General features: G+C 40.7%; 1 protein-coding gene across 2 annotated transcripts in view; it reads left to right on the forward strand.

Moving 5' to 3' along the window:
- The window catches only part of LOC137284597 (galanin receptor 2a-like), a 57,143-nt gene extending 30,426 nt beyond the window's left edge, over positions 1-26,717 (forward strand). The window contains exons 1-2 of one of the 2 annotated variants that reach the window (XM_067816477.1): positions 17,131-17,220; positions 25,225-26,717. In XM_067816477.1, coding sequence (XP_067672578.1) covers positions 25,279-26,382 — 1,104 coding nt within the window. In that variant the 5' untranslated portion in view covers positions 17,131-17,220; positions 25,225-25,278 and the 3' untranslated portion in view covers positions 26,383-26,717. Of the gene's footprint in view, positions 1-17,130; positions 17,221-25,224 lie in introns of those variants that run through there. The other variant, XM_067816478.1, reaches the window with a different exon arrangement.
- The last annotated feature ends 1,195 nt before the right edge of the window (positions 26,718-27,912 follow it).

Raw genomic sequence — 27,912 nt, forward strand, 5'->3', positions numbered from 1 at the left:
TACTTTAAATCAACTCTTGAAGCGTCTTGCGAAGCAGTTAAGAAAATCGTTAGTGTTTCATCGTGACGAAGTGGAAACTTTGGGGGCGTAATTCAGTTTGTTTGACTAACTTGCCCCCTATATACTTCAGCTTCAGAAGCGTCTGGATGGACACCTTCGATCTGCACATGGAACAGTTGTTTCGATGATATTCCTTGTGAATGTGGCTTGGATTGATATGTATTCTGTATGTATACTGCGGAAAGGCCGGCATATTTCTGCATATTTTAAACGCTTCCTTGTGTCGTAGGGCCTGTTAACCGAAACTTGTGTGTTGGTCCAGTGAGTGACGGCTTGTGAAATATACACGCGTTGATTGTAGAAGGATATACAGGTGACGTAGGCGGTAAGTTGACATGATGTTTTACAATCGTATTTCAGGTGTATTTATTCAGTCTTTGATATGTCACACAATGGTGTAATTGTTTTCTACAAACATGTAAATTCACATTGCTATGAAAATAGAGATAAAGATGGTGTTTTGTCCTTTCTGCCAAGGGGAATCTCTTTCGCAAGAAAATTGAGACTGGTAAGAAGTCTCACAGTTACTAGTTTGGAATTAACGCCTGAAACGGGGGTCTATTTGTAGCGATATGTTTGAGGCCGCGTTTGGCAACATCTCATCAGAATGACGCCGGGAGACACCAGAAATGGCTCCTCACAAAGTACTCATCCCTTTGACCATGTGGCTACCATGTCGTCTCGTCACTGCAGGAGATCATTTGATGAAGGCATGGGGACTTCACAGCCGTTAACTGGCACTTACTCAGATGGCCGGTCATTGAGTATGACACGGAGTGAATGACCAAACTGTGTGTAGCAGATGCCCAAAGTTACCTTGTTTCAAATTGCAGGACAGTTTTCAGTAAAGATAACGCAGCATACCATTGACCATGGCAATGTTTTAGACGAGTTGTATACACAGTCTAAGGTGTGGGTTAGTTAGATAACCATAGAGAATTCACTAATATCCGATCCATTGGACTTCAGACCATGAAGTAGGAACTTATGGCCAAGTCAGGTGAAGCTCCTCATTATGCCAGGAAACTGTGATTGAGGGTTCGAATCCTAGGTCGCCCCGATTATGCTTCATGGTTTGCAAGTACCAAAGTGGTAAACGTCTCAGGTAAGCATTACTTCGGTCTTTCCCATCATCTTTCAGCAATATTCCAGGGTGCTGTTGTACAAGCAATCTTAGTACTAAGATCACTTTGTACATCGACATCCTGGAAGCTCTCTTGGCGCTAAAATAAACGTAAGTTAATGTTAATGTATGGCACTTACGACTATCGTAGTGCTAAGAGAGCTTCGAAAATCTAGGTCCTGAATATAACCGCAGAGGACAGCAGAAATGGGCTTCACACATTCTACCCATGTGGGGAATCTAACCCGGGTCTTCTGCGTGACGAGGGGACGCTCATTAGGTTACCCCACCCCTTACGATATAACCGGAACAGTCCCTGTGACCCCCTTCTGTGACCATGAACTATGTTCAACACGTTAACAGTCTCCAACATCTGGGCCAATCGGTATTGTCCCGTGCAGTATATCACAATGAAAAGTGACAGCCGAATTAATCATTCTCTCGAATTATACAGAAGGTCCCACGATAGTATTGTAGGGCGATGTGACAGCTTCAACTCCATGACACGAGAATGTAGACACTTCAACTTGATCACAACTGACGTCCACATCAGTGAAACGTGAATAGAACTAATACCGATACGTGAACCGATGTCCGCAATAGGACTCGGATCCGCCAATGTTCCAGCAGATATTACCACTATGTTTAGAACTCCCGTTTTTTGTCCACGGCACAATGCCAATGGTATTAAAACTGCGATACATCCTCATCTGTCTACATCAGAACGGGTTGGATAACGTTTCATGGGGGAGTCTACCAAGGGAATCAATACGGGCTTTTGTTTGAATCTGAACCAGATTGAATCGTGAGCATTATTTTTCGAGATAGATGGAAATATCGTGCAGATTGCAATCATCAAACTTCGTGTCTTTTTTCCCATGTCGATCTTGCTGTCGTGTCAACTGCAAGGGTTAGCTGGCTTAGTGTCATACCGTTGTATAATTTAGTCAAACACGTTTCCTTCTTTAATTTTTGTTTTGGGAACTTTTAACCTATTTTGTTAACGTGTTAAAGATTCGTAAAACACCTTAAGAGTTACAACTGACACCAAAGTTTACGAAGATTTTATTACCCCGACTGACAGGATGTGACATTTTAGCCTAATCATAGTTCGAGGTCGTAAAATTTGTAAACGACAGATTCGTACACAGACGGATTGCAACTTTTGCTATCCCTTCAAGTAAGATATGCATTCCTCATATTTCATTGCACAATTGTATTATTCGAACACCCGGTGTTATGTAAATACCATCTTGGCCGCTTGATTCGGTAACAGGGGCTTATTTTTGTGTCGAAATTTCTCCAATTAATAAATCGTCATTACAGGAGTTTGTTAAACAAAACAACTGGAGTCTAGGTATATGTTGTCAGCGACGGGGTGTTAGCCCCGTATAAAAGGAAAGGGGTGCAAGCAGGACGCATTCAACAATGCGACCTTGAAAATCCGGGTTCGACTTGGTCCTCAACAACAAATGCTTATTTTAAGAAAAGACTAACGGGATCGGGTGGCCAGGCTTGCTGACTTGGTTTACATATGTCATCGTATCACAAATGTGTAGAGCAAGACTTATGCTGTTGGTCAGTAGATTTACTGGTCCGGAGTCGAGTTCTTACAGACCGCTGCAGTATAGTGAAGGTATTGCTGAGTGCCGCGTTTAACAACCTACCAGTCTACCAGCAATGGAAAATATATCCCCTCTCCCTGTAGCTCCTTTTTAATTGAAGTAGAGTGTAGGATCTATCAAACTTGTCAGAAACTGATTCCAACAAGTCTGGTTGATCACGATAGCCGCGTCTAGCTATGCTGCCTTCCTTTGGCATTAGAGAGAGGCTTTTGTGAATAGGTGTTCAATCCATCCCTCCGACACCGACACATGCATTATATAGTCTCTCTTATCGTAATAGCTGTGCGGAATTGCATAACAAGAGCTGACGTTAGTTGATTAGTACCTTAAGCTCTAATACTGGCCTCCGACACATGAAGGGAGATTGTGTCGGGAACACTGCCCACTCCAGTTACACGGCTGATCCCCCGTGACGGGAGGTGGGAAGACGTAGCGTGATGGGATTGTTTCTTCATCCTTCACGTCCAAAACAAACCGGAAGTCTAGTCAGAGCTGTGTATCGGGGTCCTTAAAGCCGGTGTTGATACGTACCTCAAGACAAACGGTAGACCAGGACGTGTTTCACGATTAAGTGATTTCCTTGCAGTCTTTTTGACTGGATTAATCACACTGTTTATTCAGACAGCTTTCCCTCATCGTAATGTGATTACTGATTCGGTTCAGGGCTTTAGTTACGCATTTCGTTAACACTCGATGGTGGTAGGAATGAACGCGTTCCAGTATAAAGGGATTGTCTAGCAGACTGTTATTGCTGGTATAGTCTTGTAAACTCATGTGTGATGGAGCGTGTGTGTTGTTCAGGGTGTGAAATGCAATTACTATAGGGATCAGATAGGTACATGAGTCAGAATGATAGTGCGTTTTGTAAACCAAGTTGACCACGTGTATCAGAATCCATTCGGTCACAGTATGAGTTTTTAGGTAGCTTAGTGGTGAAAGTGTTCGTTCGTCACACCGAATACCCGGGTTCGATTCCCCACAAGGGCACAATGTATGAAGCCCATTTCTGGTGTCCTGTGCAGTGATATTCAGGACCTAGATTTTCGAAGCTCTCTTAGCTCTACGATAGTCTGTAATATTGCTAATGTGGCATAAAAATTGGCTTCATTCACTTAGGTAAGGCCACACGGCGACATTTATTCCTATGTCATTTTATTTCCCCATATTTTGTACTAGCATTGCGTGTCCGGTAATACCCAGATGTTTCCTTTTGAGTAAGAATATGAATGCACCATATGTACTATTTTCAGACTGAAAACCTTGTTTATTTCTACGTAACAACAGGTAAATATGAACATACATACGTTGAAAGAAGGTTTACGTCCAGTTTTATTGATAGCTAAGAGAGCTTGAGAATAGAGTGTTCAGTACGTGAAGTGTCTTATTCAAGCTTTGAAACTTGAAGATGTATAAATTTACTATTAAATACATGAATCATATTCATATATCTTGAGGAAACTCAGTTTATTTACCTTCGGACTCTTTGCAATTTGCTCTGAAGAAATTTCTATCTATCAGCATGCTTACCTAATGCATATAATAGCTACAATATAACCTACATATGGATCTTCACATCTTCCTGGCAGCTGGTCAGAACATCAACAATGTGGACCCTGTGAAGGGCCTTTACAAACAATAGTGTCAGAGACGGGAGTCAGTAAGGGACAGATCTGCGGATATCTGCCTTCACAAACAATAGTGTCACAGACGGAAGCCAATAAGGGACAGATCAGCGGCCATCAGCCTGCACAAACAACATAGTCTCAGAGACGGGAGCCAGTAAGGGGGAGATCTGCGGAAATCAGCCTTCACAAACAAGATAGTCTCAGAGACGGGAGCCAGTAAGGGGGAGATCTGCGGAAATCAGCCTTCACAAAAAAGATAGTCTCAGAGACGGGAGCTAATAAGGAACGTCTAAGCCATTGGTCACCCATCACTTCCAGTCGAAAATGTTCATGACGTCGGATGGGTGAGACGAATGGGGAAGCCTATCACGTATTCTGTTAGCGATGCCACTGTTGGAAGTGTCGTTACATCACTGTCACTTAAGACCGATGTAGTCGTTACCTAAACTGTTATTAAGGACTTGTTTTCTTCAGTGAAGTGCGTGGAATGAAGGCTCCTTCAGTGGTAATTAACAAGGAATCAGGGTTTGTTTAGACATGCTGACCTTTACACATAGAGATTACGAAGGCCCTGTGACATATCTGTGGTAAGAATACAAATCGCGAAACTTTTGAAGAACATTGCGCATCTGCTCATAAGGACGCACAGTACACATCACATTCTACTTCAACATACTAAGGCCATGCTGATTATTCAGGCTTTCCGACAACTCAGTGACGATAATTGGACACCCAACACTAAATCCTCACGTTGCACATTGCTCATTGAGCTCTCAGTTTCATCAGGACCTTATATCATTTATAAAAACTTATTAGCTATAGAGTTCTATGCAGTGTACAGAAAATACATATATCTTCATTATACCGCCGCATGTCGTAAATATCACAGGGGATGCCGACATGAGTCGCATAGGGGATATTCAATTTACTTTTCTTCCCATCACCCTAGACAAATGTGATGAAATATAACCTCGAGTCAGCTCTTTCCGGAAACTTTGCAAGCTCCTAGTTTTGCATGTTTATGTAAATATTTTTCATCTAATATAGAGATATAGGATGGTGACGACGCATGCGTGGAGACTTATCAATCATTCATATATGGGACCGTGCATAGAATATTGTAATCACGTTGCCGAAGTAGACAGGTCGGTTGCGTTGATGTCAACCTTTCTCTTGCTGATTCAATTACGTCGCGTTTTCTGATGACAGACTTGGCATATAAACTGCTTGCGGAATGTTTCAGTGCGACTGAGAATCCACAGCCACCCACAAATTAGATTTCGATATTAATTCAGTAGTTCACTGATTGCAGTCTCTGACAGAGTTCTGCAGACTCGGATACGCCGCTGATGTCAAACGTCATCGCCAGCACACTTGGGATGTTTGATACCGGAGATGTAACTGCCTATATACTGGAGTGATATACACAGTGATATAATGTGTGTGTGATAGATTATGGTGTCTCTGGTATATACGGGTAGATGCAAATTGGGTGAATACGAGCCAGTACAGGACATATCGCCAGAGAACGTGCAAAGCGGGAAGGACATAAAAGTAGATAAGGGAATGCGAAGGGAGAACAGGTATTAACCTGGGGACGCGTTTGGGGGACAGCATGTTGTGGAATAATACCATAGGGAGTAGCATGAAGAAGGACATAAAAGTAGATAAGGGAATGCGAAAGGGAGAACAGGTATTAACCTGGGGACGCGTTAAGGGGACAGCGTGTTGTGGAACAATACTATAGGAAGTAGCGGGAATAATGAATGAAGATAAGCAAACGAATTTGAAGGGTGTAGCAGTAGGTTGAGTAGCAGAAATGAAATCTATGTAGGCAATGTAAAGTACGACACCTACGTGGGAGAAGACCCAAGGTAAACGTCACGGTGAAGAGACTACCTACTTGTAGGAGGAGGTACATGTGGAGGCTCAATGAGTCTGAAGAGGGAGATAGGTATACAACAATGTGAGTTAATATTTCAACGTCACTTTCAGTAACCCCATGATGCATTTTGCTTATTTGATTATAAAGCTACTTACACCAACTCCTGATTGTTTATTATGTGTTTGTAGCTTGTTTCAGTCACAATATGACTGAGATATTAGCTAATCGTAACTTATTCATTCACTTCTCCTGGTTGGCCCTTCAGCTGTAACTTTCAGACTTTCAGCATCTTGACACTGAACATCCCGAAAAGAGGTTTTCAATTTTTTAAGAAGGAAATAGAATCACTACGACTGCTATTAGACAGGTGGTTAAGATGCTCGAAACAAGAGTTGCGGACCTTCAACATCCGACTGGTGCTCTGTCAGGAGCTACAGCACGTCATTTGTTCACATGTCTCTACCTGCTCCCTTTTTCTATTTTGTTTCACAACATTAATATGATTGTAGATAAGGAGGAATACAGCCAAGCATAAGAACTCTTGTATCTTCAAGACCGCCAACGCTGACCTAGATAACTCGGCTCCGTGTTACAACCTTCTTCATAGTTTGAGATTGACAGGTTTACTGTTACAGACGTCTTGTCAATATTGGAAAAGGAAACTTAATATTGATAGGTCATCGGTGTGAAAGAACACGCTTTCCCATCAATAAATACTTGGAAAGGAGGCAGAGAACGTATGTAGGACATTTAATTAGGAAGATATTTTTCACGATCTCGTTATACATCCTGTATGAACTCAAACGGACCAAACTAGATTTGGATCGAGGAATAGCAAAGAATTTACTGATCGATAAAGGCGTGTAACTGAAACATATCAGCTGTTACGCTTGGAAAATACTTTGAGACAATCTTCATCCGTTAAAATGTGTATGATCTCATTTCAAGATGTCAGCCATCTCATATATAACATTTTGCATTCAACAAGGGAAAAAATGTCACGTTTACAAAGGATAAAGATTCCAACCATCAAGACTATATCAGCTGCTTCCCATCTCCGTGACAGATGCCAGATGAAATGTTTTTCGTTTAACAACAAAAACGTTCGAAAACATTTCTCAATTTCCCTAACTCAATTTATTCCTTAAAACGGTTTCCAAGAGTTATCGAAAATTGAAATCGTCTTAGATTCCTGATGAAGCTACTAAAGGCATTAATCAATACGAGTCCAAATAATGGAAGCGCCCTACAACCACACATCATTAACCTTTAGCCTGCTGAATTAATTTCAGCATAAGGCGCTAATAAGAGGGTGCTTGATTTCAAACACTCAGTGCGTCACTAAATAAGGGACAACTGAAAAAATATTCAGCTCATTAATACTACATACAAAAATAAACATTATTATCAAAAAATATCCAGATAATTTCAAACGTACAGATATTAATTACAAGACAAACATAAATAGAGTAAAGTTTCCTGAATTTACCTGAATTACTCGATTGGTAGCCGGATGCGTTTTATACTAGGAACCGTATAAATTGTCCAATTATCGCAAACCGATTTCAATATTCTTACTACTGATATTTCATAAGTATCTGACTTTAATTTCGTATATTTGTATCGGCAAATATCCGCGCGACGACAAATTAAAAAATAATTCTGAAAAAAAATAATCGAAAACGTTCGTCGTAAACAAATAATATTTTCGATGTCATGACAGGTCTTACTGAAATGGCACTATTACGTTTATTTAAACGTGTCATGTAATGAAAATAGCAGAATAAAATACATGATTCATAAGCATTCATGAGTGCAAATATCAAGTGTTATGGTTCATTAATTTTTGCACAAACCCACAAAAAGACGGTGTTAAATCGTGTTACGCATACGAAAAAACAAACATGGCGCGCTTCGTCGAACTCCTACATAAAATATAGCTTTTTTGGTCAGAAGAAAGATTACAGAACTCTTCTGTGTAAGACCTGGTGAAAGAGGGAGAATTTCTCATTCTACAAGTGTTCCATGTATCATTTTCCGTTTAGTATGACGAAAGACGGACGAAAATTAAGATTGTGAAATCTAACTTGTTTTCTAGTAAGTGCAAAGGTCACCGGATGTGATGTCACAGACGGGGATTGCTTGATGAAATTCATTCGCAATTGAATATGAACAGAAAAGTTGGAGATATTTCGCCTGAATTTAGCACAAATAACTGTTTAAAGTGATTAATCAGAGCTCATAGAATTTTCTTGGTGTATTTTTGACTATATAATTCGCACATAGCCGAACCAGTTTGACCTTGTATGCTCCCGTGACCCAGAAACAGTAGTCGATCAACACTGCCGATGCAAGTTTTTCAGTATCTTTTATTTGAATTTTTGTTCATATTAGGCACATTACTTTATTGTCCACTGAATATAAAGATAGCAAAGATATAATTGTGATGCATGTTGATCCCAGCTTATTCTTTTTTTCACATGGTCCAACACAGAAACGTGTACAAAGATCATTCTCAACAACAGGTGCGCGGATATGGGCGTGGCATTTGTGTTTCAAAATAACATTCATGCTTTTCTTTTTATGACGATGTAGTGTAGTAAGAACTGCAGTATACATGTTTTATAAACAAAAATATATTTTCAGTTATAGTTTCACATGAAATCGGAGATGATTTGATAAAAATTGCGTTCATATTACATGATTGGGAAAATTATATGTCTCACTTTAGAACAAGTTGAATTACATTCATAATTTTATGCAATGAATTAACGTTCTTGATGAATAATTACGATAGATTTGTCAATGCTTTATGTTTCATACCTGGTTACAACTTTAAATCTTTACATACACTTTAATATGTTAAATGATATTAATATTATGGCAATTATTTTTCTCTCTCAAATAGACAAAGGCAAAGACACTTAAAATCTGTCAATGCATTAGCAACGTGTAAATAACCAAATTTTAATTAATGTCTTTCAGTAATGTGGAAAGCTGACAGTTTTGCACAATTTTTTATTACAACTACATGTATGCCATGAAATATATGGATAGATGTTACAAATTATTTTGTGTATTTTATTTCTTCATAATATCGTGCCAAAATGTACATCAAATACAAATGGGTGATGAGTTATTTTTGTTTTCAGCAGTACCACTTTGTTTGGTGAATTATTTTGAATCGCACATGACAAATAATGTCATTTATGTTGTTGAAGTAACAGTACATGCAAATTTATCGGAAAATGTTATCATTTGATAAAAAAGAAACCATATACATATAAGAAGTTATATTGTCTCTGGTGAAAGTAAACATGCTTCATATTCTGTAAATATATATTATTCTACCTTATTGTCTTTTCATGGGTTTTGGAGCAATGTCACAATATGAAATGGGTCTAATGAACTTTCAAGGATTGTTTCTGTTTGCTGAAGTGTCTGATGGTGATATACTCCAATTATTTAGTGTTCAATAGCCTAAACCATCATGAAACAAGAAACATGAAGAACAGTCTTCCTTGAATAACAAAGTGCTAAGGACTGAGCAGTCTTCCGTTAAAGATCTGGAAGCATTTGATATATATGTCTTTGCCATATACACATGGCAATGAAAAAAAATCCAAATTGAAATCTTAAAGAATAGCTCCAAACTGGACAACAAAAACCACTCACTGCTGAGCTCAGTATTAGGAAAAAAGAAATTTACTTGCCACCACATGATTACCTTGATGCCAAAGACTAACATAGGTTGCACCTCCTACTCAACACTTAATTATCTGTCACTTGTAGTTTTGATATTCCATATTCAAAACATCACTACGACAAAATTATTCTAGATCTGGTATGATAATTTCACATTACTTCATGAAATTTCATCACAAGAAAAAAATGAGTCTGTCTTTCGATCACTGTCAGTGTAATCACTGCTCCAAGAGTTTGGATCATCAGTCTGTTTCCCAGATGAAGTCTGTTTTAACAGTAAAATATGAACATAGACAGTGTGCAAGTAGGTAAAAAGTATGGCCATAAACATGAGGTACATTTTGCAGTTCAGATTGCACTAGTGCAATATCTAAAAGCTGTATGGAACCACGGACTGAGCCACATGACATGATTTTTTTATACAAATATGCACACACGTCAAACAATTTGATCTGAAACATTACCTGCATTATACTAGGAAGAATTAACTCCGAAAGCTCTGCTGTTTGGAGTAACAAAATAATTTCAATTTTGCTCCAAATTCGTGAACAAAAGATGTGATGTTTAGCTGTTTTAATGTCTAAAATAAATACTGATTCACAAAGACGATGACAGTTGTTTTCTAAGCAGTAATTAATTTCTATGAAATACATTTACTGTACGTTACATTCTCACACTAGCTCTGGTTTCGTTCGTTTCTGCAAAAGGAAAAATGATTTTTTTTCATGAGATCTTCAATCATCAAAATTGTTCTTCTTGTAACGATATACACAGAAGAATATTCTGTTATTGTTACGACACACTGACAATTTATATGTCTCCCCGTGTCAGAACATTCTTTGAAAAAAATAGACCGCGAAAATCATCGACTTCGGATTTGCTAAACTAAAGATCAACACATCGACGGCTAACTTCAGGAGAAATACTACAACACAAGCAACAAATGACAACTGCTATTGAACACAACTAATAGTAAATGACTGAGGATGACTGAAAGGTAATTCTGGTGTGTAGTATGGATCTTACGGGAATTTGAATCAGTTTAGAAAATGTATCAATGGTCGTTTTCCAACTCGTTCACATTTTACTTCCACGAGTGCCATGCCGTGTACGTGCTTCCGGTTTCATCAAGGGTGGGTACAATTACAAATATTGTGATATTGTTTCATGATCTGCATTATATAGGTATTGAGTCGTTTTCTTTCAATGTATATGTGTTCAGATTCTGCTTATGAACACATATTTTCAACATCCTTCGTATCTTGTCACTTAGTAAGACCGCGAGTTTGGCCACGCCCTTTCGGGTCACCAACGGCTGTCAACTTTGTGAATGTTGGAAGGTTTATCAAACCAAATCAAAATAAAATCGCTAAATCTGGTAATTTCTGTGCAGAGGCAATAACATTTACCTATTCACACCGTGTAATTAATTCCAGATAAAATAATTGAATATGTCAAAAGGATGGCACATTTTCTTCGGCATCACGATACATGTGGAGTTGTTTGTTTACCGCCGTTGCCATGATCGTTCCTGTTCGTCCAGTCGATGATATAACATTGAGATTGGTTTTGTTTATATTTATTTGAGCCGAAAGTTACTAATTTTTAGAAAATGGGAAACTTATGAGCTTTCTCTTCGTCAAGGAACAAAAAATATCGACTAAACTATCAAAAAATATTTCATTATGAAGAAAATATTAGACTGGGTACCACACGGCGTGGTGCGCTGGAAGTCAACAATGGCCGTTATTTTCGACTGCGTGCCGAGAAATTCGGCGATCTCATTTTTATTTCGCGGGCGTTTCGTTTTAAGGTATATAAACGTATTGAACATTACATATTTAAAAAGGTGAGAATTAGTGCATTCCATACATAATTCATATGACACGTAAATCCGACTCGTTGAATAATTATTGCAAGTTTTATTTGGAGATGTCATTATCCTGCACTCCTGTCGAATGGGTTCGACGATAGCATTGAGAGGATTAACACACATTGAACACATTTGGGGTTTATGTGTGAATGAGATTGGAAAACATTAGATTTTTGGTCAATCAGTGCTTTCCAGGATTAGAACTAAAATCAGTGTGCCCTTATTTAACGAACTTGGTATTTAATAACATTTCTTTTAAATAATCAGTGTTCAATTCAATTATTTTGGGTCTGGCGTTTGTTTGCTGTTTATGTGTAGGTCGGAGGTTTGAACTTTCTCCAAAAAGTTCTATAATGTTAAAAAAAGACATACATTGTAGAAATTTCTTACTGAATGGAATTCTCCTTTGACAACTCGTTTTGGGTGTCATTTGCAGATATGGCAAGTCTACAAAATACAATAGAACCTGTTCAAATGTTCAAACTCCTCATAAGATAATGGGAAATGGCGACACGCTTTGGGACCTCAATTATCACAGCATCACGGTTAGTTTACCCTTCCTCATCAATCAACACATCTTGCCCCAAGTGCGGTAGAACGTTTACTGACGAAAGGAGAAACACACATTTTAAGATCAATGTGTGTACTCCCAAACGTGACAAAATAAAGATGCCAAAACGCATTTCATCCCATTTCATTTGAATACACCCTTTCAATGAGCACCCCCCGAACAATGACCCATATACAGAGCTATGGTGTTGGAACACCGGGGTATGTACACACATCACACGTACCTGTTGGGTTTCAGTTACATCCATAAAATGTAAGACATTATGGTTGTTGCATGTAAATTTCAGAAAATCTGCACCTGCAACCTTTCACAACCATGAACACCGCCTTTGTAATGCATTAATCCATCGTTATGCCACTAATAATTTTGGGTAGAGCGTTGTCCGACGTAAAGCGAATAAAACGTATTGATTTTGTCTTGTCAGCGTTGTTTTTCTCATGGACTGACCTGAAAAGTAAATGTTTAGCAAACTGTGAAGCACAGGTGAAATATGTAAATATATATCGTTTACGGTCTTAGTTGCGTTATTTGTTCTGTTGTTTGTTTAGATGACGTTAGCATGCGTCACATGAAACAGTTCGCTCGAAGTTAGTCCTCATTGCGCCGACATAGTAATAACCAGTAACAACTTAATAAATACAACATCAATGCTATTAACACAGCACGCCTCTAACGCTATTTCCACATCCCTCTAGCGGAACAAAACCTTTCTGAATTATTTCACATGAATTGTCAGCCTAATTCAAGGTTGCTTTATAGATACAATTTCTGGTACGGTGTTCTTTGGAACAACAGATGAATTGCCTACTTGAACATAGAACATACGCATCCATTCCCTATGGTGCCGTTCGCCAGCGTTAACGCCGTTTGTTTTAACCATGTAACGTTTACTCAATGACCCAGACAGAATCGAGAAGGTTACTCTATTGACGCCTAGAACATTACAGGTAGACCGGCTGAATGGTGTAATGGGTTTGCACGCTGTGTTGTATTGCATTTTATGCCCCACAGGGCCACTGAAAGCTTGGTGATTTTTAGATAATAAAATTAACACAAGCCGGAATTACAACGTATGCTTTATGAATTGTTGGAGAGGAACGTACGTGTGAATGTAACAACTGTACCGCTTTGTTACACAGAAACCTGACTCGTCAAGCTCACTGTACCAATATTTGTGTGAACATATGTGAAATGATATTTATTTTGAAAGGATCCTGTGTGCGAGGTGGTTTAGTGCTAAAAGAACTGACGTCTGGCAACGTTGTAATACTGTTTGTCAGAGAGCTCAATGTCATGTAAGACGGCATATGTGTAATGTCATCAAGTACCATGATGTCATGAACACTGGCGTCCCATTGTCGTTGGTGACGTTGCAGAGGATGCTGGTGTGGTTGTTTCGATGCCGGGGAAGAAATGCTTACTTTTCTGTGTATAGTATGTGGGACGGAAATGCTTGCCATTCATGCATGCACCTAATGGCGTCTGACTCCAGATGGTCCGGTCTCTCGTGGCTTCAGTTCAACATTAATTTGTTAACTTTTTACGACATCTTAATTTGGTGTCGTTATATCACAATGCTCATGGACTTCGTGCATAATATCAACCATTGGTTTGTCTTGTCTGCACGATAAGTTGCAGATAATGTTAGAGTAATGCCAGCTACTGGTGAAACAGTTTTCACCAACAATCGATACTCTGGATTTTGCAATAATTGCGTTCCAAACGTTTTGCATTCTTTGCGTATCAATGACTTTTTATTTACCTATACAGATCAGCCCTGACTTCCAAGAGATGCCCATGACCTAGATTTTGATTACCCCAGTATTAGTGGACTCGACAACTTCCGTCTCTTTTTGTGAGAACACGAGTGGAAATGGAACGAAATTGTTCAGTCTGTTTGTCATCGGGTTGTAGGTTCTGTCGTTCTTGACGTCACTACCGGCACGACCGGAAGCTAGTGTCGTACAGGGCATTACGGTAGAAGCCACTAGTACACTCCTTTATCAGGTTCCATAAGGATGTTCCACGGGATCAGGCCAACAGTAAGCATCATTTTAGCAGCTAATGACAATCAAATGGTACTTCCGCGCTGTTTCGGCTTTCACGTGATGTATGTCCGGCACTGAGAAAAGTATTCGATCTTTTCAGCGTCGAATAACATGTGGTGTATTACTAAAGTATATCACCTGATTGGATGATTTTGGGGTTAGCACTTTCGTGACTGAATTTACATCGTGTACAGAAATAGAGCCATCACCACCAAGAATAATCCCGTGTTACTCGACTTTGGTTCTGTTGTTATTGTTCCTGTGTGCCTTTGTTCCTTATTGTTTTGTCATGTTTGTTTTGTTCTTGTTGGGTGATACGGGATGGACGTTTGGTCCATCTATTTTTCATGTCTTATTTTTTTTAGGGTTTTCCTAATTTGGACATACGTGCTCTTGTTTCTCAATATCTGCCACAGAAGCATTTCATCAGATGAAAGAATAACTGAATCTACTCATCAGAGGAATAGACCTATAAGAGTTTTGTTTTAACATCGTATCGTGGCAAAGTAGGATTGCTGTAACTGAGTGGGTGATGATGAAGCATGTATGTCTGGAGAATAGGACGATATGATATCCAACGCTTCATGTTCGAAATGCTTCCTGCTTGTTGTTAAAGAAATAAAGAAGGTATCTGATGTCACTTACTACTGATCATATATTTAATACTGGGATAATGGACCACACAGGCTTGTCACCGTTTGACCTGTATCCAGTAATATGTCATTTTTTAATGAATGAGTATTTCATGTTTGGAAATGGAACTGATCCCTTAATGTTTTTAATCCGTAATGCGAAGCAAGGAGTATTTGATAGATATTGGTGGTGCTATCGTTTCTTTCATGTTACGTAAACGGTTCCTTTTGGCGATGTAATTACTTGTGATTTATGTTAAGGCGAGTCAGTGTGTTGGGTGCAAATAGTCTTCTTAATGGTCTACGTTGCCTTAAAACTATAATATCAACCCACCAAAACTGCATGTTGTTTTACGACACAGACATCAGTACTACTGATTCAAATGGAAGGCGGTAAATACTGGATTAGAAGTAGTGATATTATTACAGCATACTTATATAGTGCACATATCCATGCAACTATTGCTTGCGCTGATATTTGTTTCTCTCGATCACTGGTTGCCACTTTAAGCGTTACATCGTATTATCAATCTTAACTATCTTGCCACTAGGCGCACCGCGTTTATTCTGGCTCTCTCAACCTAACGAGGTGCCCAATTCACAACTGGGTGGATTGGGACACATAGTCACAGCGCTTTGTCCAAGTTTACTGCACATTGCTGTACCCTATTCATGTGACCACCATCTAATGACCATCATATACCAACGGGTCTTTAAAGTGCACAGGGTTGTGAACTGCACACTAGGGGTTGTGACAACACGGAGAGAGGCTGCAAACAAAGTTGACTCCAAGGTTTTTACACCCGGTCACAGGTGGGCTTGATCCCGACAACTCAGCCTCGCTGGATCACTAGACCGGCACCTTAGCCAGCTCGCCCACCTCGCCCTGATAAACAAGGGCTTGATTCACGCCCAGCTGTCAGATAACTACGACACAGTTTATGAGAGAACATGTTCCTCATGAACTCATGATGTGAAACCACACGTGTGATCCCCTATCTACATCGTTGAATTACTGCTAAAATTTGGCCTTTGAGTCAGCAGATTTAAGATAATCATTCCTGCGAGAGTGTGTCGTCTCCATTGACCACACAGGCCGTGTTTCATTGGATTGTTCCTGAACAACCTATATTCCCTTCTTTTGTTAAAAACGGATAATTATGGTCATAATGCTTCCATTAACATTTAATCAGTGCCACAATGTGAGATTCCGTCCCCTCCAGTTCCCACATAATTAGTCCAAATGTGGACATTGTGTTATATGTATGCTTCACAAACCGTTCGTACAACTTGATGACAAGACAGTTTGTGAAATCAGCCATTAGGACATATTTCAGCATCATTAAATACAATTACACGTTGGGTGAATGTGCTTTAAGCATTCAACCAGGAAAGTCGGAGTCTTTCAAGGCAGAAATATGTTTCCTGTCCAGTTCCGTACCGGGCTTCCACCCATCAATAACAGACCTAAGTCTCTGTCTTAAATGTCGGTCAAAACACGGAGTCTCTCCGTCATTACACACACCGAGGAACACAGCCAGTCCGTGAATCAGGTCTTTTGTCAGGTTTGTCAATATTCAGTTTGAGGAAGGTCCCTTTTTACCAATTTCTCCTTCATTCTCAGAGGCTTCGCAAGATTAAGGTTTACGTTGAAAAGTTAACTGGTGCGAAAAGTTGAAAAAAGTTGCTCATATTTGCGAGCTTAATCGCATTGAAAGTGTCGAGTGATGGATGTAATTCTTGAATTTGACATGATGCATGTGGTTTAAAGAACCAGCAATAACAAGCATGGATCTGTGGAGTGTGAACTGAAAGCACGTGATCAATCTTATTATACCCCGTATAATCGATCAGTATAATCAATGCAAATGACTAATCGATCCCAGGCTGTTACGGATGAATGTTAAGTTATTGAAGCATCCAGTGGCATGATGAGGCAGTTCATAGCATAACCTGTGTCATCTTCAGTTCCACAGTTCATTGATCGGTGTGGATCTGCAGCAGTCGGACATACGTTTAGATGGAGCTCACACCGGCTGTGATTTCATGTATAGGATAGTGTCCTTGTAGTAGGTAAGTTACTGTTTTCATATCATTGTGTCATCGTTTTAATATGGTAGTGTATTTGGTTTTGTCGTTATGATACTTTCAGCTGGATGGTGATGTGTGCAGGACATACTGAAGAAAGGTAATGTAGAAGAGATCAGAGATGTTTGTATATAGTGTGTTGTGTTGTATGCAGTGTGTTGTTGGGTGTGTTACGGTCGTGTTCTGGGTGGCTGTTCTGAACATTGAGTAAACAGAGGGATGAACAGATCGTACGTAAACACCATTAAAACAGGAGGTAGTGTGTGTGTGCGTGTGTGTGTGTCTGTCTGTCTGTGGATGTTTACGGGGAGTGGGTGTGTTACGGTCGTGTTCTGGGTGGTTGTTCTGGGCATTGAGTAAACAGGGGAATGAATAGATCGTACGTCCACAACATTAAGACAGGATGTTGTGTGTGTGTGTGTGCGTGTGCGTGCGTGCGTGCGTGCGTGCGTGCGTGTGAATGTTTACGTGGAGTGTGTGTCTGTCTGTCTGTCTGTGTGGAGGCACTCTCATTCTGACTGCTTTATATAGGTGCCATCATTTTGAGTACCAGTGTGTGTAAGGCAGAAAATCCTCTAGTTCCTGGGTTACATTAGTTTCTGGGTCAAGATCCCAGTTTTTCCAGGTTTACACGATGTTTACTCATTCATTAACAGTAAATTGAAATGATATCATTGTCGAGATTGTTTAAGTTCAATTGAATCATCAATGGCACACCTAAATTACCTGTCTAAAATTGCGTTTCTATCCCTGGTAGATACACCAATTACCATCATGGAATATCTCCCTGCCTCAGTGACAATGTGCATGTTAGACTAACTGTGTCATGACAATACTTGCCATGTCATGTCAAAACCTGCCATGCCTTGTCAATCATTAATGTACATGCCGCTCACTGTGAAATCAGAGTACAATGACGCACTGTGGTTTTGAATGATTGATGCTTTTAGCACCAATATACACACAATCACTAGTTTATTAATCGAAGCCAGTGATAGATAGTATGAACCGCCTTCTACGCAGATGTCATGCGATAACAGGCAAAACGCTCGTAGCCTAAGATCTCGTAATTTTTCTCGTAGCCATTGTACCTCCTATATTGTAACACAGGAGCTATGGATGCTACGAGAAAACTTACGAGATCTTAGGCTTACGAGAGTTTCGTGAAACGGGCCCCTGGTCAGCGAGTCTGACCACTCCTTCCCTTGAGTCGTTTCTCATAATAACCATGTTGTAACCCATATCTTCAGGGGATGGCTGCACTATGGTAATACTACATGCTGGAACACGGCATGTAGTTTTATCCCCGGTTTTAGCAATATACCAGTAGTAACAAGAAACCAGATAATGGCTACACTCATTCTACCCATCTGGGGAGTTCGAGCCCGGGTCTTCTGCGTGACGAGGGAACTCTCATTAGGCTACCCCACCGACCTCCATGATATAACCCCCATTGCTGTGACCATGAACTATGTTCAACACATTAACAGCTTCCAACATCTGGGACAATCGGTATTGTCCCGTGTAGTATATCACAATGGAAAGTGACAGCCGAATTAATCATTCATTTAACCACTAGGCCACCCAGCTGCCCTGCAATGTGGCAGACAACTACTGTGAAATCCTGACAGGCTTGTTCCATGAGGTAATGGTCTGCAATGAGGTTCTATATCACGGGAACCGGACTTGCAGTGTTTAACTGTATACAGTAGAATTGTGGTCTCATTGCTTGAAAGATCCGTACATCAAAAGTTAAACGGTGCAATGAAGAACCTATCCTCACTAACTGTATGCATGTGTACACAGATCCTTAGCAATAGATGATAGGCCATTGTTGTAAATGACTAGTATATCAACATAACGATCAGGTGCATCCAGGCGTAGAAGGCTTCACTGTGTTCAATGAACTCCCTGAACTCGGAACAATTACAATAGACACAGTGAAGCACTACAAATCAATCATATGTTATTTGAACAGTTTGGGCATCTGGCGTTTCCAGTTAGTTGTAATCATATCCCTCACACGTGAAGGTTATTAGGACTGTTGGTACTAAGTGGTCCTAGTCTGTGCTACAGGGTTGGTATTAAGTGATTCTAGTCAATGCTACAGGGTTGGTATTTTATGGCCCTAGTCTGTGCTACAGGGTTGGTATTAAGTGGCTCTACTCAGTGCTACAGGGTGGGTATTAAGTGACCCCAGTCAATGCTACAGGATTGGTATTAAGTGACCCCAGTCAGTGGTACTTGATTGATATTAAGTTGCCCTAGTCTGTGCTACAGGGTTGGCATTACGTGACCCTAGGCTGTGCTACAGGTTTCGTATTAAGTGGCCTTGTCTGTGGTACCGGATTGGTATTAAGTGGCTCCAGTCAACGCTACAGGGTTTTTATTAAGTGGTTCTAGTCTGTGCTACAGGACTGGTATTAAGTGCCCCCAATCAATTCTACGGGGTTGGTATTAAGTGGTTCTAGTCTGTGCTACAGGACTGGTATTAAATGGCCCCAGTCAATGCTACAGGGTTGGTATTTAGTGGTCCTAGTCTGTGCTACAGGCTTGGTATTAGGTGTCCCTAGTCTGTGCTACAAGATTGGTATTGAGTGACCCGGTGAAAGCTTGAGTATAGATACACATATGCTGTTGTAATTGCGTTCGCACGTGTATGAATCCCAAGTGTATCTGGGACAATACCGGTTAACGAGGTCGAAAGTTCAGGTCATCATATACCAGTTTCTTTGATCGATGCTTACCTTGTCAACCGGCCTCATAAAGATAAACTATCGCTACGTTACAAAACAGGCAAAATTATATCGAGACACCCGAGATATCGAGTTATCAGAGTTCTACACAGCGGTACTCGAGTGTATATACATACGGTGTTGATGCAGGCAAATGAGATGGATACTCATTTGCTCAGAGACCGACAGAAACAATATGCATGGTTCCGGGTGACCCCTCCTTCATGCATATAGATTAATAGAAGACCGAAACACAAATGTGTGGACGTCGTCTTGTGTCTCAGGGTATAGAGAGGACAGTAAACGCCTTTAAATGCACCACGCATGTGTAGGTTAGCACATGTTAAATGAGACTTCTGGAGATTCGCGTTAGAAGCCGCCCATACTGATCGGAAGAGGACTAACGGGATCGTGTGGTCAGGCTCGCTGTCTTGGCTGACACGTGCCATAGTATTCCGATAGTTGATCACTCGATTGTCTATGTACAAACCGCCGCGGACCCGTGAACGTCCAGGGTAGAATAGGCCTTCAGCAACCCATATATAGCTGTATTATTGTTGAGTGCGAAGTTAAACAACAAACCAACCATGAACCAATATGTTAATTGAATTGAAATGGCTTGCTAAAACGATTGTCCAAACCGAATGTTAATGCAGTATTTCCTCTACAATGCAAGATCGCACTAAATCTACAAACCAAGGCCTAGATTTTCGAGGCCCTCTTAGCGCTAGGATAGTCGTAAGTGCCATTCATTAACATTAACTTGCGACTGTCGCTAAGAAAGCTTCGAAAATCTAGGCCCTGGGTCCCGATCCACAAAGGTTTCGTTACGTTACGACCTGTCGTAACTCTATAGTTTATCACAGGATTACGAATGTCGAAGTGCTACGCATGTTTTTATGGATCAGGTCCTTGTATCTGTCTCGAGGGAAATGTGGTTTACCCAGAACAACATCCCCGAAACAAACTGGAGGATTTATATCCTGAACACACGCATGTAATCACTGCATGTAGAGGTTTCCAAACTGTAACTGATATTTAAGGATTCAATTCAATTGTATAAAGGAAGTTGACAGAACAGCGATCGCTGTGACAGGCAATCTGGTCATGGCTTTAATGGTTTTCAGATTAGATTCTTCTTCCAATGCATCATTTTGATCAAGTGATACAAACTAAAACACACTGATCTCACTTTTTATTGGCACTAATGTCAGTGTTTAGATTACCCTGGTTAGCTGCAATCTCTTGACTGTATTTGTTCCTGGTCGCTCTGTGCTGCCCCTGTGTTTGGGTCAAGTAAACTGATTTCATCCAAAGCTGGGTTGTTTGTTGTTTAACGCCGCACGCAGCACTATTCCAGATACACGGCGCTGGTCTGTAAATAATCGAGTCGGGACCAGACAATCCAGTGTTCAGCATCATGAGTATCGATCTCAGCAGTTGGAATACGTAGGCATGTGGCAACCAAGTCAACGAGCCGACCACCAAACCCCTTAGTCGCCTTTTATGACAAGCATGTGTTACTGAAGACCATTTCCAACAAGGATCTTCACTGGTCGAGGGAAAGCTGGGAGAGCTGATATCTTCATTAAGATCCCCCGACACTTTCAAGGTTTCCTCGTTTTATCGAAGTGCCAAATGTTCTAAGACAAGCAACTCTTGTTAATCCCTACCCACTCTAGGAATTTTCCCCCACCCCATCCCTCGTCTAGCTTACTGCACGACCATAACACATAACACCAGGGGCTCCGATTCTCATCTGGTCTCGTTCGAAATAAAACGGACTGTAGAAGTGTGAAATGTTGAAAAAATGTTGAGCACAATAAATTAAGCCATTTGTAAAATTGCGTCGATTCGTTTAAACGTAATTCCTTAAGAAGTGTGGTTCATTCAGTAAGGTATTGAAACTTACTGACTCACCGTCTGGCCCGGTGTAGTTTGTCTGCACTCTTTCGCCTTTATTAACTAGACAGGGGGCGAATTGGCAATTATGTCAAAGAACCTGATGACAGAAATACAATATAACCGAATAATATGTAAACGATGAATCAATACTCGACTTAACAGACAAGGTAAACCTGACATTAACAACTCTCGACCTTGACCTGCGATGACTCCTTGTTGCCGTTACAGACAGGCAGATGGAATTGTCCCCAAAGAATTCTTTGTCTTCCCAAATTAAAGGCACTACACTTGCTGAAAGTAGCGACTCAATCACTCCAATTTCCGAGCTTGAAAGACAAGCAATGACTTTGTAATTGGCAATAAATTGGGTTAGACAGCAAGCCGTCGAGGTGGTGTCGAAGATCACAAGACAGAGACGATAACCCGGAAATACAAATGCTGATAGAGGGTAATGAAAGACTCAGTAGTAGTCACCAGGGGGTTATTCGTGCGGCCGATCCCCTTTAGTATAGAACTAAGAAAGAACATAAAGGAATTTCTTTTTAATGCATAACATACCACCGTAATATTTTTCCAGTGGTTTATAGGTCATGCCATTAGATAAGGTTATCATTTAGGCATTTATCATTGTGTTTTTACTGATTTTCAGTGATCCTTTACTTACAATTTTTGGAATATGTTTTGGCAATATAACGAGACTGAACTTTTTTTTTTGTATAGGTAGGTTTTGTTGTAGGACATGGACCTGTGCATAGAGCTCAGGGCACAAATCATTTGACCTTAAGCAAATTCGAGCTCGGAGAGTCTTTGATGAGTGACCGTGTTTAGCAGTTTGGCCACTGGGAGTTTCTTGGACTTCCGTCTTGCCCACAATGAAACAAATAGGATACATGTGTCTCACCTTCGGCATGTGAGTTTCTTCAAAATTGCCTCTGTTCACCCAGCTGAAAATGGGTACCCAGTGCCCAGTGGGATAAGTCATGAGAACATAACCTAGCGCCTCACAGACAGAAGACTTAACCGGTATATTAATAATCATACTGTAACAAAGCATGCACTACCACATGGAGTCTAGCGCTCTACAAATACTTTGTATTATTATCTAATTATTCTGCTGTCGGCCCAGTTTATCGTAAATTCTAACTGACAGGGCATTACTCAACATATACTCACAATCTCGCCTAGTGTTTAACTGTGCACAATAACGTGATGTGGTATATCTCATGTATAGCATATATCTTCATGTATTATATGGAATACTTGTGGTTGACGTTCAATAGCATACTATTGACTTCAGCACAGATGGTGTTTCATACAGTAAGATACTAAAGTATATTTTTCACATGTACTAGGGACATATTACCAATTTATCTATTCGGGATTTTCAGTGTTTAGTCATCTTTTGTCCTGTTTATACAACTCTTGTGGATGGCGTTTGACGTCGTTATGACATGGTACGATGAGGTATGTTTAAATCACTTCCCTTACAAATGCTCCAAAATATCTATTCAGAATTTTCAATGTGTTCACCTAATGTTTGCAATCGTAGGATCGTGTGGATGGCGTTTAATACAGTTGCACTGAATTGATTTTATATCTTCACTGTCATCTGATGCGTATGAACATTTTGTACAGGAATTGAACCATAGCCTCAGACAAGAGGAGCAAACATGTTAACCAACCTTGCTAGCTCGTCTCCTTATCTAGCTGTCGCGAAAGAATATTTAACGTCATTAGATCAGTACACGGAAAATATTTCAAAAACAACCGCTATTTCCTGCAAATGCCCTCACACTCTGAAATGTCATTGATATCTTACCCTGCAGGCCTCGAACACTTCCTTACAGCAGCGTTTCCTCCATGTTCAGTAAAACCGGTCACTTAAGAACTCAATGTTTGACAACATGGAAAACGTAAGATATATCATATCTGTCTCAGCTGTCTCAGTGGATGAGTGAGTTTAGTTTTACGCCGCTTTAGCAACATTCAGCAATATCACGACGGGGAACACCAGAAATGGGCTTCACACATTGTACCCATGTTTGAATGAAACACGGGTCTATGGCATGATGAGCGAACGCCTTGACCACTCGGCTACTCCGTCGCCCTCAGTCGTCTCAGAAATATATTAGCGCTACTGGTTCAGCTGTAGTATGTCTGTAGGAAGTGTAGTAACCGTACAAAACAAGTGAAGCACTGCGGGTATTGTTTAGGTACCGGGGTACAGAGGCAACAGTCACATACTTAAAGCTGTCCACAATAACCTGCGTATGTTATGTGCTGTCCAGAGACTCGTGAAGGCATAGGGTAGAATCGGCCTTCAGCAACCCATGCTTTCCATAAGAGGCGGCTATGCTTGACGTAAGAGGCAACAAATGGGATCGGGTGGTCAGGTTCGCTGACTTGGTTGACACATGTCACCGGTTCCTAATTGCGCAGATAGATGCTCATTCTGCTGGTCAGTGGATTGTCTGGTCCAGAGTCCATTATTTACAGACCGCCGCCATATAGCTGGAATATTGCTGAGTGCGGCGTAAAACTAAACTCACTCGCTCCTGCCCAGACAGTATGATCTGCCTGTACGCCATCGGCTTGACGTATTGTTACATTGCCACTGAACCTATGGCAACTGACAAAAGTGTTTTCATGTATTTATTGTACAGTGTCTGGGATTTGATGCAGGGGTAAGCTTGGTGAACTCAGTGGCCTTGAGACGGTTTGAATTGCGTAGCGTGAAGCCGGAACTATCTTATAAAGTAATGGATTTAATTTCCAGGTACTTACATAACGAAACTGTATCCATCGATCTATGTAGACCAGGCTCAGTATCATTAGTTAGCAGTGTAAAGAATTATGCTGACCTTACGTATAACGAGACTGACTTCAGAACTAATGGCACTGTCGTCTAAGGTGTTTCGGTGTTCGTACATTACATTTTCATCTTACCTCACACATGAATGTCGCTTTCTCATTGGCTATGCGCTATTCTATTATTTTCAATGTACCCCGCTTACAGGCGATGTATTATTTTCAATGTACATCGCTGGGAATTCCGAACTCTTCTGGTGCTTTATGGTAGTACTTTTTGAACCTCGAATAACATAAAATCACGCATCCAGCACGGATGCGGGCTCGGGGAACATTAACAAACGTCGAGGGTACATGAGCCCATGGCCCCCTCGCGACCAGTGAACAACTTATAATGTTTAAGAGGTTGAAACACGCACTGACGTTCCGAGATTATAATCTGAGCTGTTATTAATCACGGCTATTAATAACAGACAAAGACTGTTCATAATGAAGCTACGAAAATAACAATTATCTGAATGACGTTTTCTTTTTGTTTCAGACGCGTCCATAATACTATGATGAAGAGGATGATAGTACGTTACCAAGGAGTGATATGAAGATGCATAGTACTGTAACAACGAGCGTGGCCATCACAGCCGTCGAGCCTCTTGCTTTGCACATGATGGACACCTCCGTGAACGACACGTATACAACGTCAAATCCAGCGGACATCAACACCACAACGGAGTACAGTTTGACGCAAAATCCACGTCTTTTCAATGGAATCGTCGTCAGTCTGTTCATGACGATGGGCATCATTGGAAATACCCTTGTGTTTTGTATTCAACACTTTAAGTGTAAACCAACCACGTTCTCGTTCTTTGTGAAGGTTCTAGCAGTTCTGGATCTGATGAGCTGCGTTGTGACGATGCCGATCGACGTTGTGGTTAAAACGGTTCCTAACCTGTCAACGATTGACATGTTCACGGCGTGCAAAGCCGCCCATTATTTTGCATACGCCACAAGCGTGTCATCAGGAACAGTCCTGCTTCTGATAGCTGTGGAACGATACAGGAAGATTTGTCAGCCTCTTGGTCGAGCAATAGAACCTCGTTTAGCTAGAATATTGTGTGCAATAGCCATCACTATAGCCCTTAGCGTTAGTTCCTTGACCACTATGGTGACCGGTCCGGAGACCATTGAAATCAACTGGAACAATCGTATCATCAACCTGACCGTTTGCAGAGCGGAGGAAGAACTTAAGGCCTCGCCTTCTGCCATAGCTTTAAATGTTTCTCTCTTTTCCGCCTTTGCACTGATACTCGTATTCCTCATTATATTCTACACCATGATCTGTAGGAAACTTCGCATTCAAACAGAGAAACGCCGCAGTTTTGATGATCGAATATTGGACGAACAGGGTGAGAAAAGATCATTCGCACCAAGTGAACATGTCACCAAAATATTTTTCATCGTCACCATGGTTTTCATCGTCAGTTATTTGCCGCACCTCATAATGTTACTAATACGGGCGGTTCAAACCAAAAAACGTATTTATGAATCCTGGGAAAGGAAGTTATATGAACTGGCGTACAATAGCCCTTACGTAAACAACATTGCAAATCCTATCATATATAGTTTTCTCTCTAGTCATTTCCGACAGCAGTGTAAAGAAACCTTCGGGTTCCGCACTGTCACCTGCAATAACGCCATTTGATGATACAACTGGAAATTCATTATCATTTGTCTCTGTCCCTAATAGGTTTGGCTGTCGGCAATGGCGTGGTTGTCGCAATTGATGGCTCATGTCAGACTCGCAACAGTTGAACATACGTCACCAGTCACACCCTCCTTAACCACTGCGTACATAACGTTCAATGTTTGAAAGGGTATTCCTACTATGAAATAGTATAGTATCCCTGGCACAAATGGGTAGCATATGTTGTGAAAACTTTGCGGTTGGTCTGTGGGTGACTTTCACTGAAGGTCGTGGTTGTCGCAATTGATGGCTCATGTCAGACTCGCAACAGTTGAACATACGTTACCATTCACACCCTCCTTAACCACTGCGTACATAACGTTCAATGTTTGAAAGGGTATTCCTACTATGAAATAGTATAGTATCCCTGGCACAAATGGGTAGCATATGTTGTGAAAACTTTGCGGTTGGTCTGTGGGTGACTTTCACTGAAGGTCGTGGTTGTCGCAATTGATGGCTCATGTCAGACTCGCAACAGTTGAACATACGTTACCATTCACACCCTCCTTAACCACTGCGTACATACCGTTCAATGTTTGAAAGGGTATTCCTACTATGAAATAGTATAGTATCCCTGGCACAAATGGGTAGCATATGTTGTGAAAACTTTGCGGTTGGTCTTCACGGAAAAGGTCACTCAGATCAGCTAGTCAACAAAGCTTAGATGTTCCATTTGTCCGAACCACAACATACGGGCACAGAACATTCAGCAGAGCGGGTGCTGTACTGTGGATTGGTTTACGTGAGAAAATCGGAAAATATCAACCGTTTCCGGTCTTATCTCAAAACCATCCTCTCCAAACGAGCATTCGACTGAGCACGACTCTGCATATGTAGCGCTATACAAACGTCTAATTTCATTGATTGGTTTGATTTGATTGAAAAAAGAAAACAATTTTGGCTCCCAGTGTGTTGTTCAAAGCGATCGTCCATTGTTCCAGACTTTTTTACACGAAAATGTGTCTCTGTACCGTTGGTCAGAGGATGACGGGACTTGTGGATCATATATAGCCCTGTGTTCCGAGGATGTTACAGACGCAGCGTGGTTGCTACGGGCAACGACTGTCGAAATGCATGTATGTCTAAAATTGAGAATTAGATGTTCAGAAGCCTTGTGTCAGCTATCTTCGATTCCTTAAATGCTCATCCACGGTTATCAAGTATGCTATGTCTGCATAATATCATGACACATACCCTTGTCTGTTTGCTGCTGCTGTGAGAGGTGATGCCGTTTTCTTCCTCATTCGCATCATTGCATAAGAGATTCCTCTAATGTGATTATGTGGGCTAGTTTTGGAACGATTGAACGAATAACTGATTGATCGTGCGATTTCGCTGGCGTCAGCGATTATCGGTGGTCTCGTGAAACTAACTGAGAGTCATGAAAAATAAACATCAAATTAAACTTGAAAATGTATATTTCGAATATTCTTAAATTAGGTGAGTGAGTTTAGTTTTGTGCCGCTTTTAGCAGTATTCCAGCACTAG

Source organism: Haliotis asinina, chromosome 5, assembly GCF_037392515.1.
Source record: "Haliotis asinina isolate JCU_RB_2024 chromosome 5, JCU_Hal_asi_v2, whole genome shotgun sequence".
In the NCBI taxonomy this organism is placed as follows: Eukaryota; Metazoa; Mollusca; class Gastropoda; order Lepetellida; family Haliotidae; genus Haliotis; species Haliotis asinina.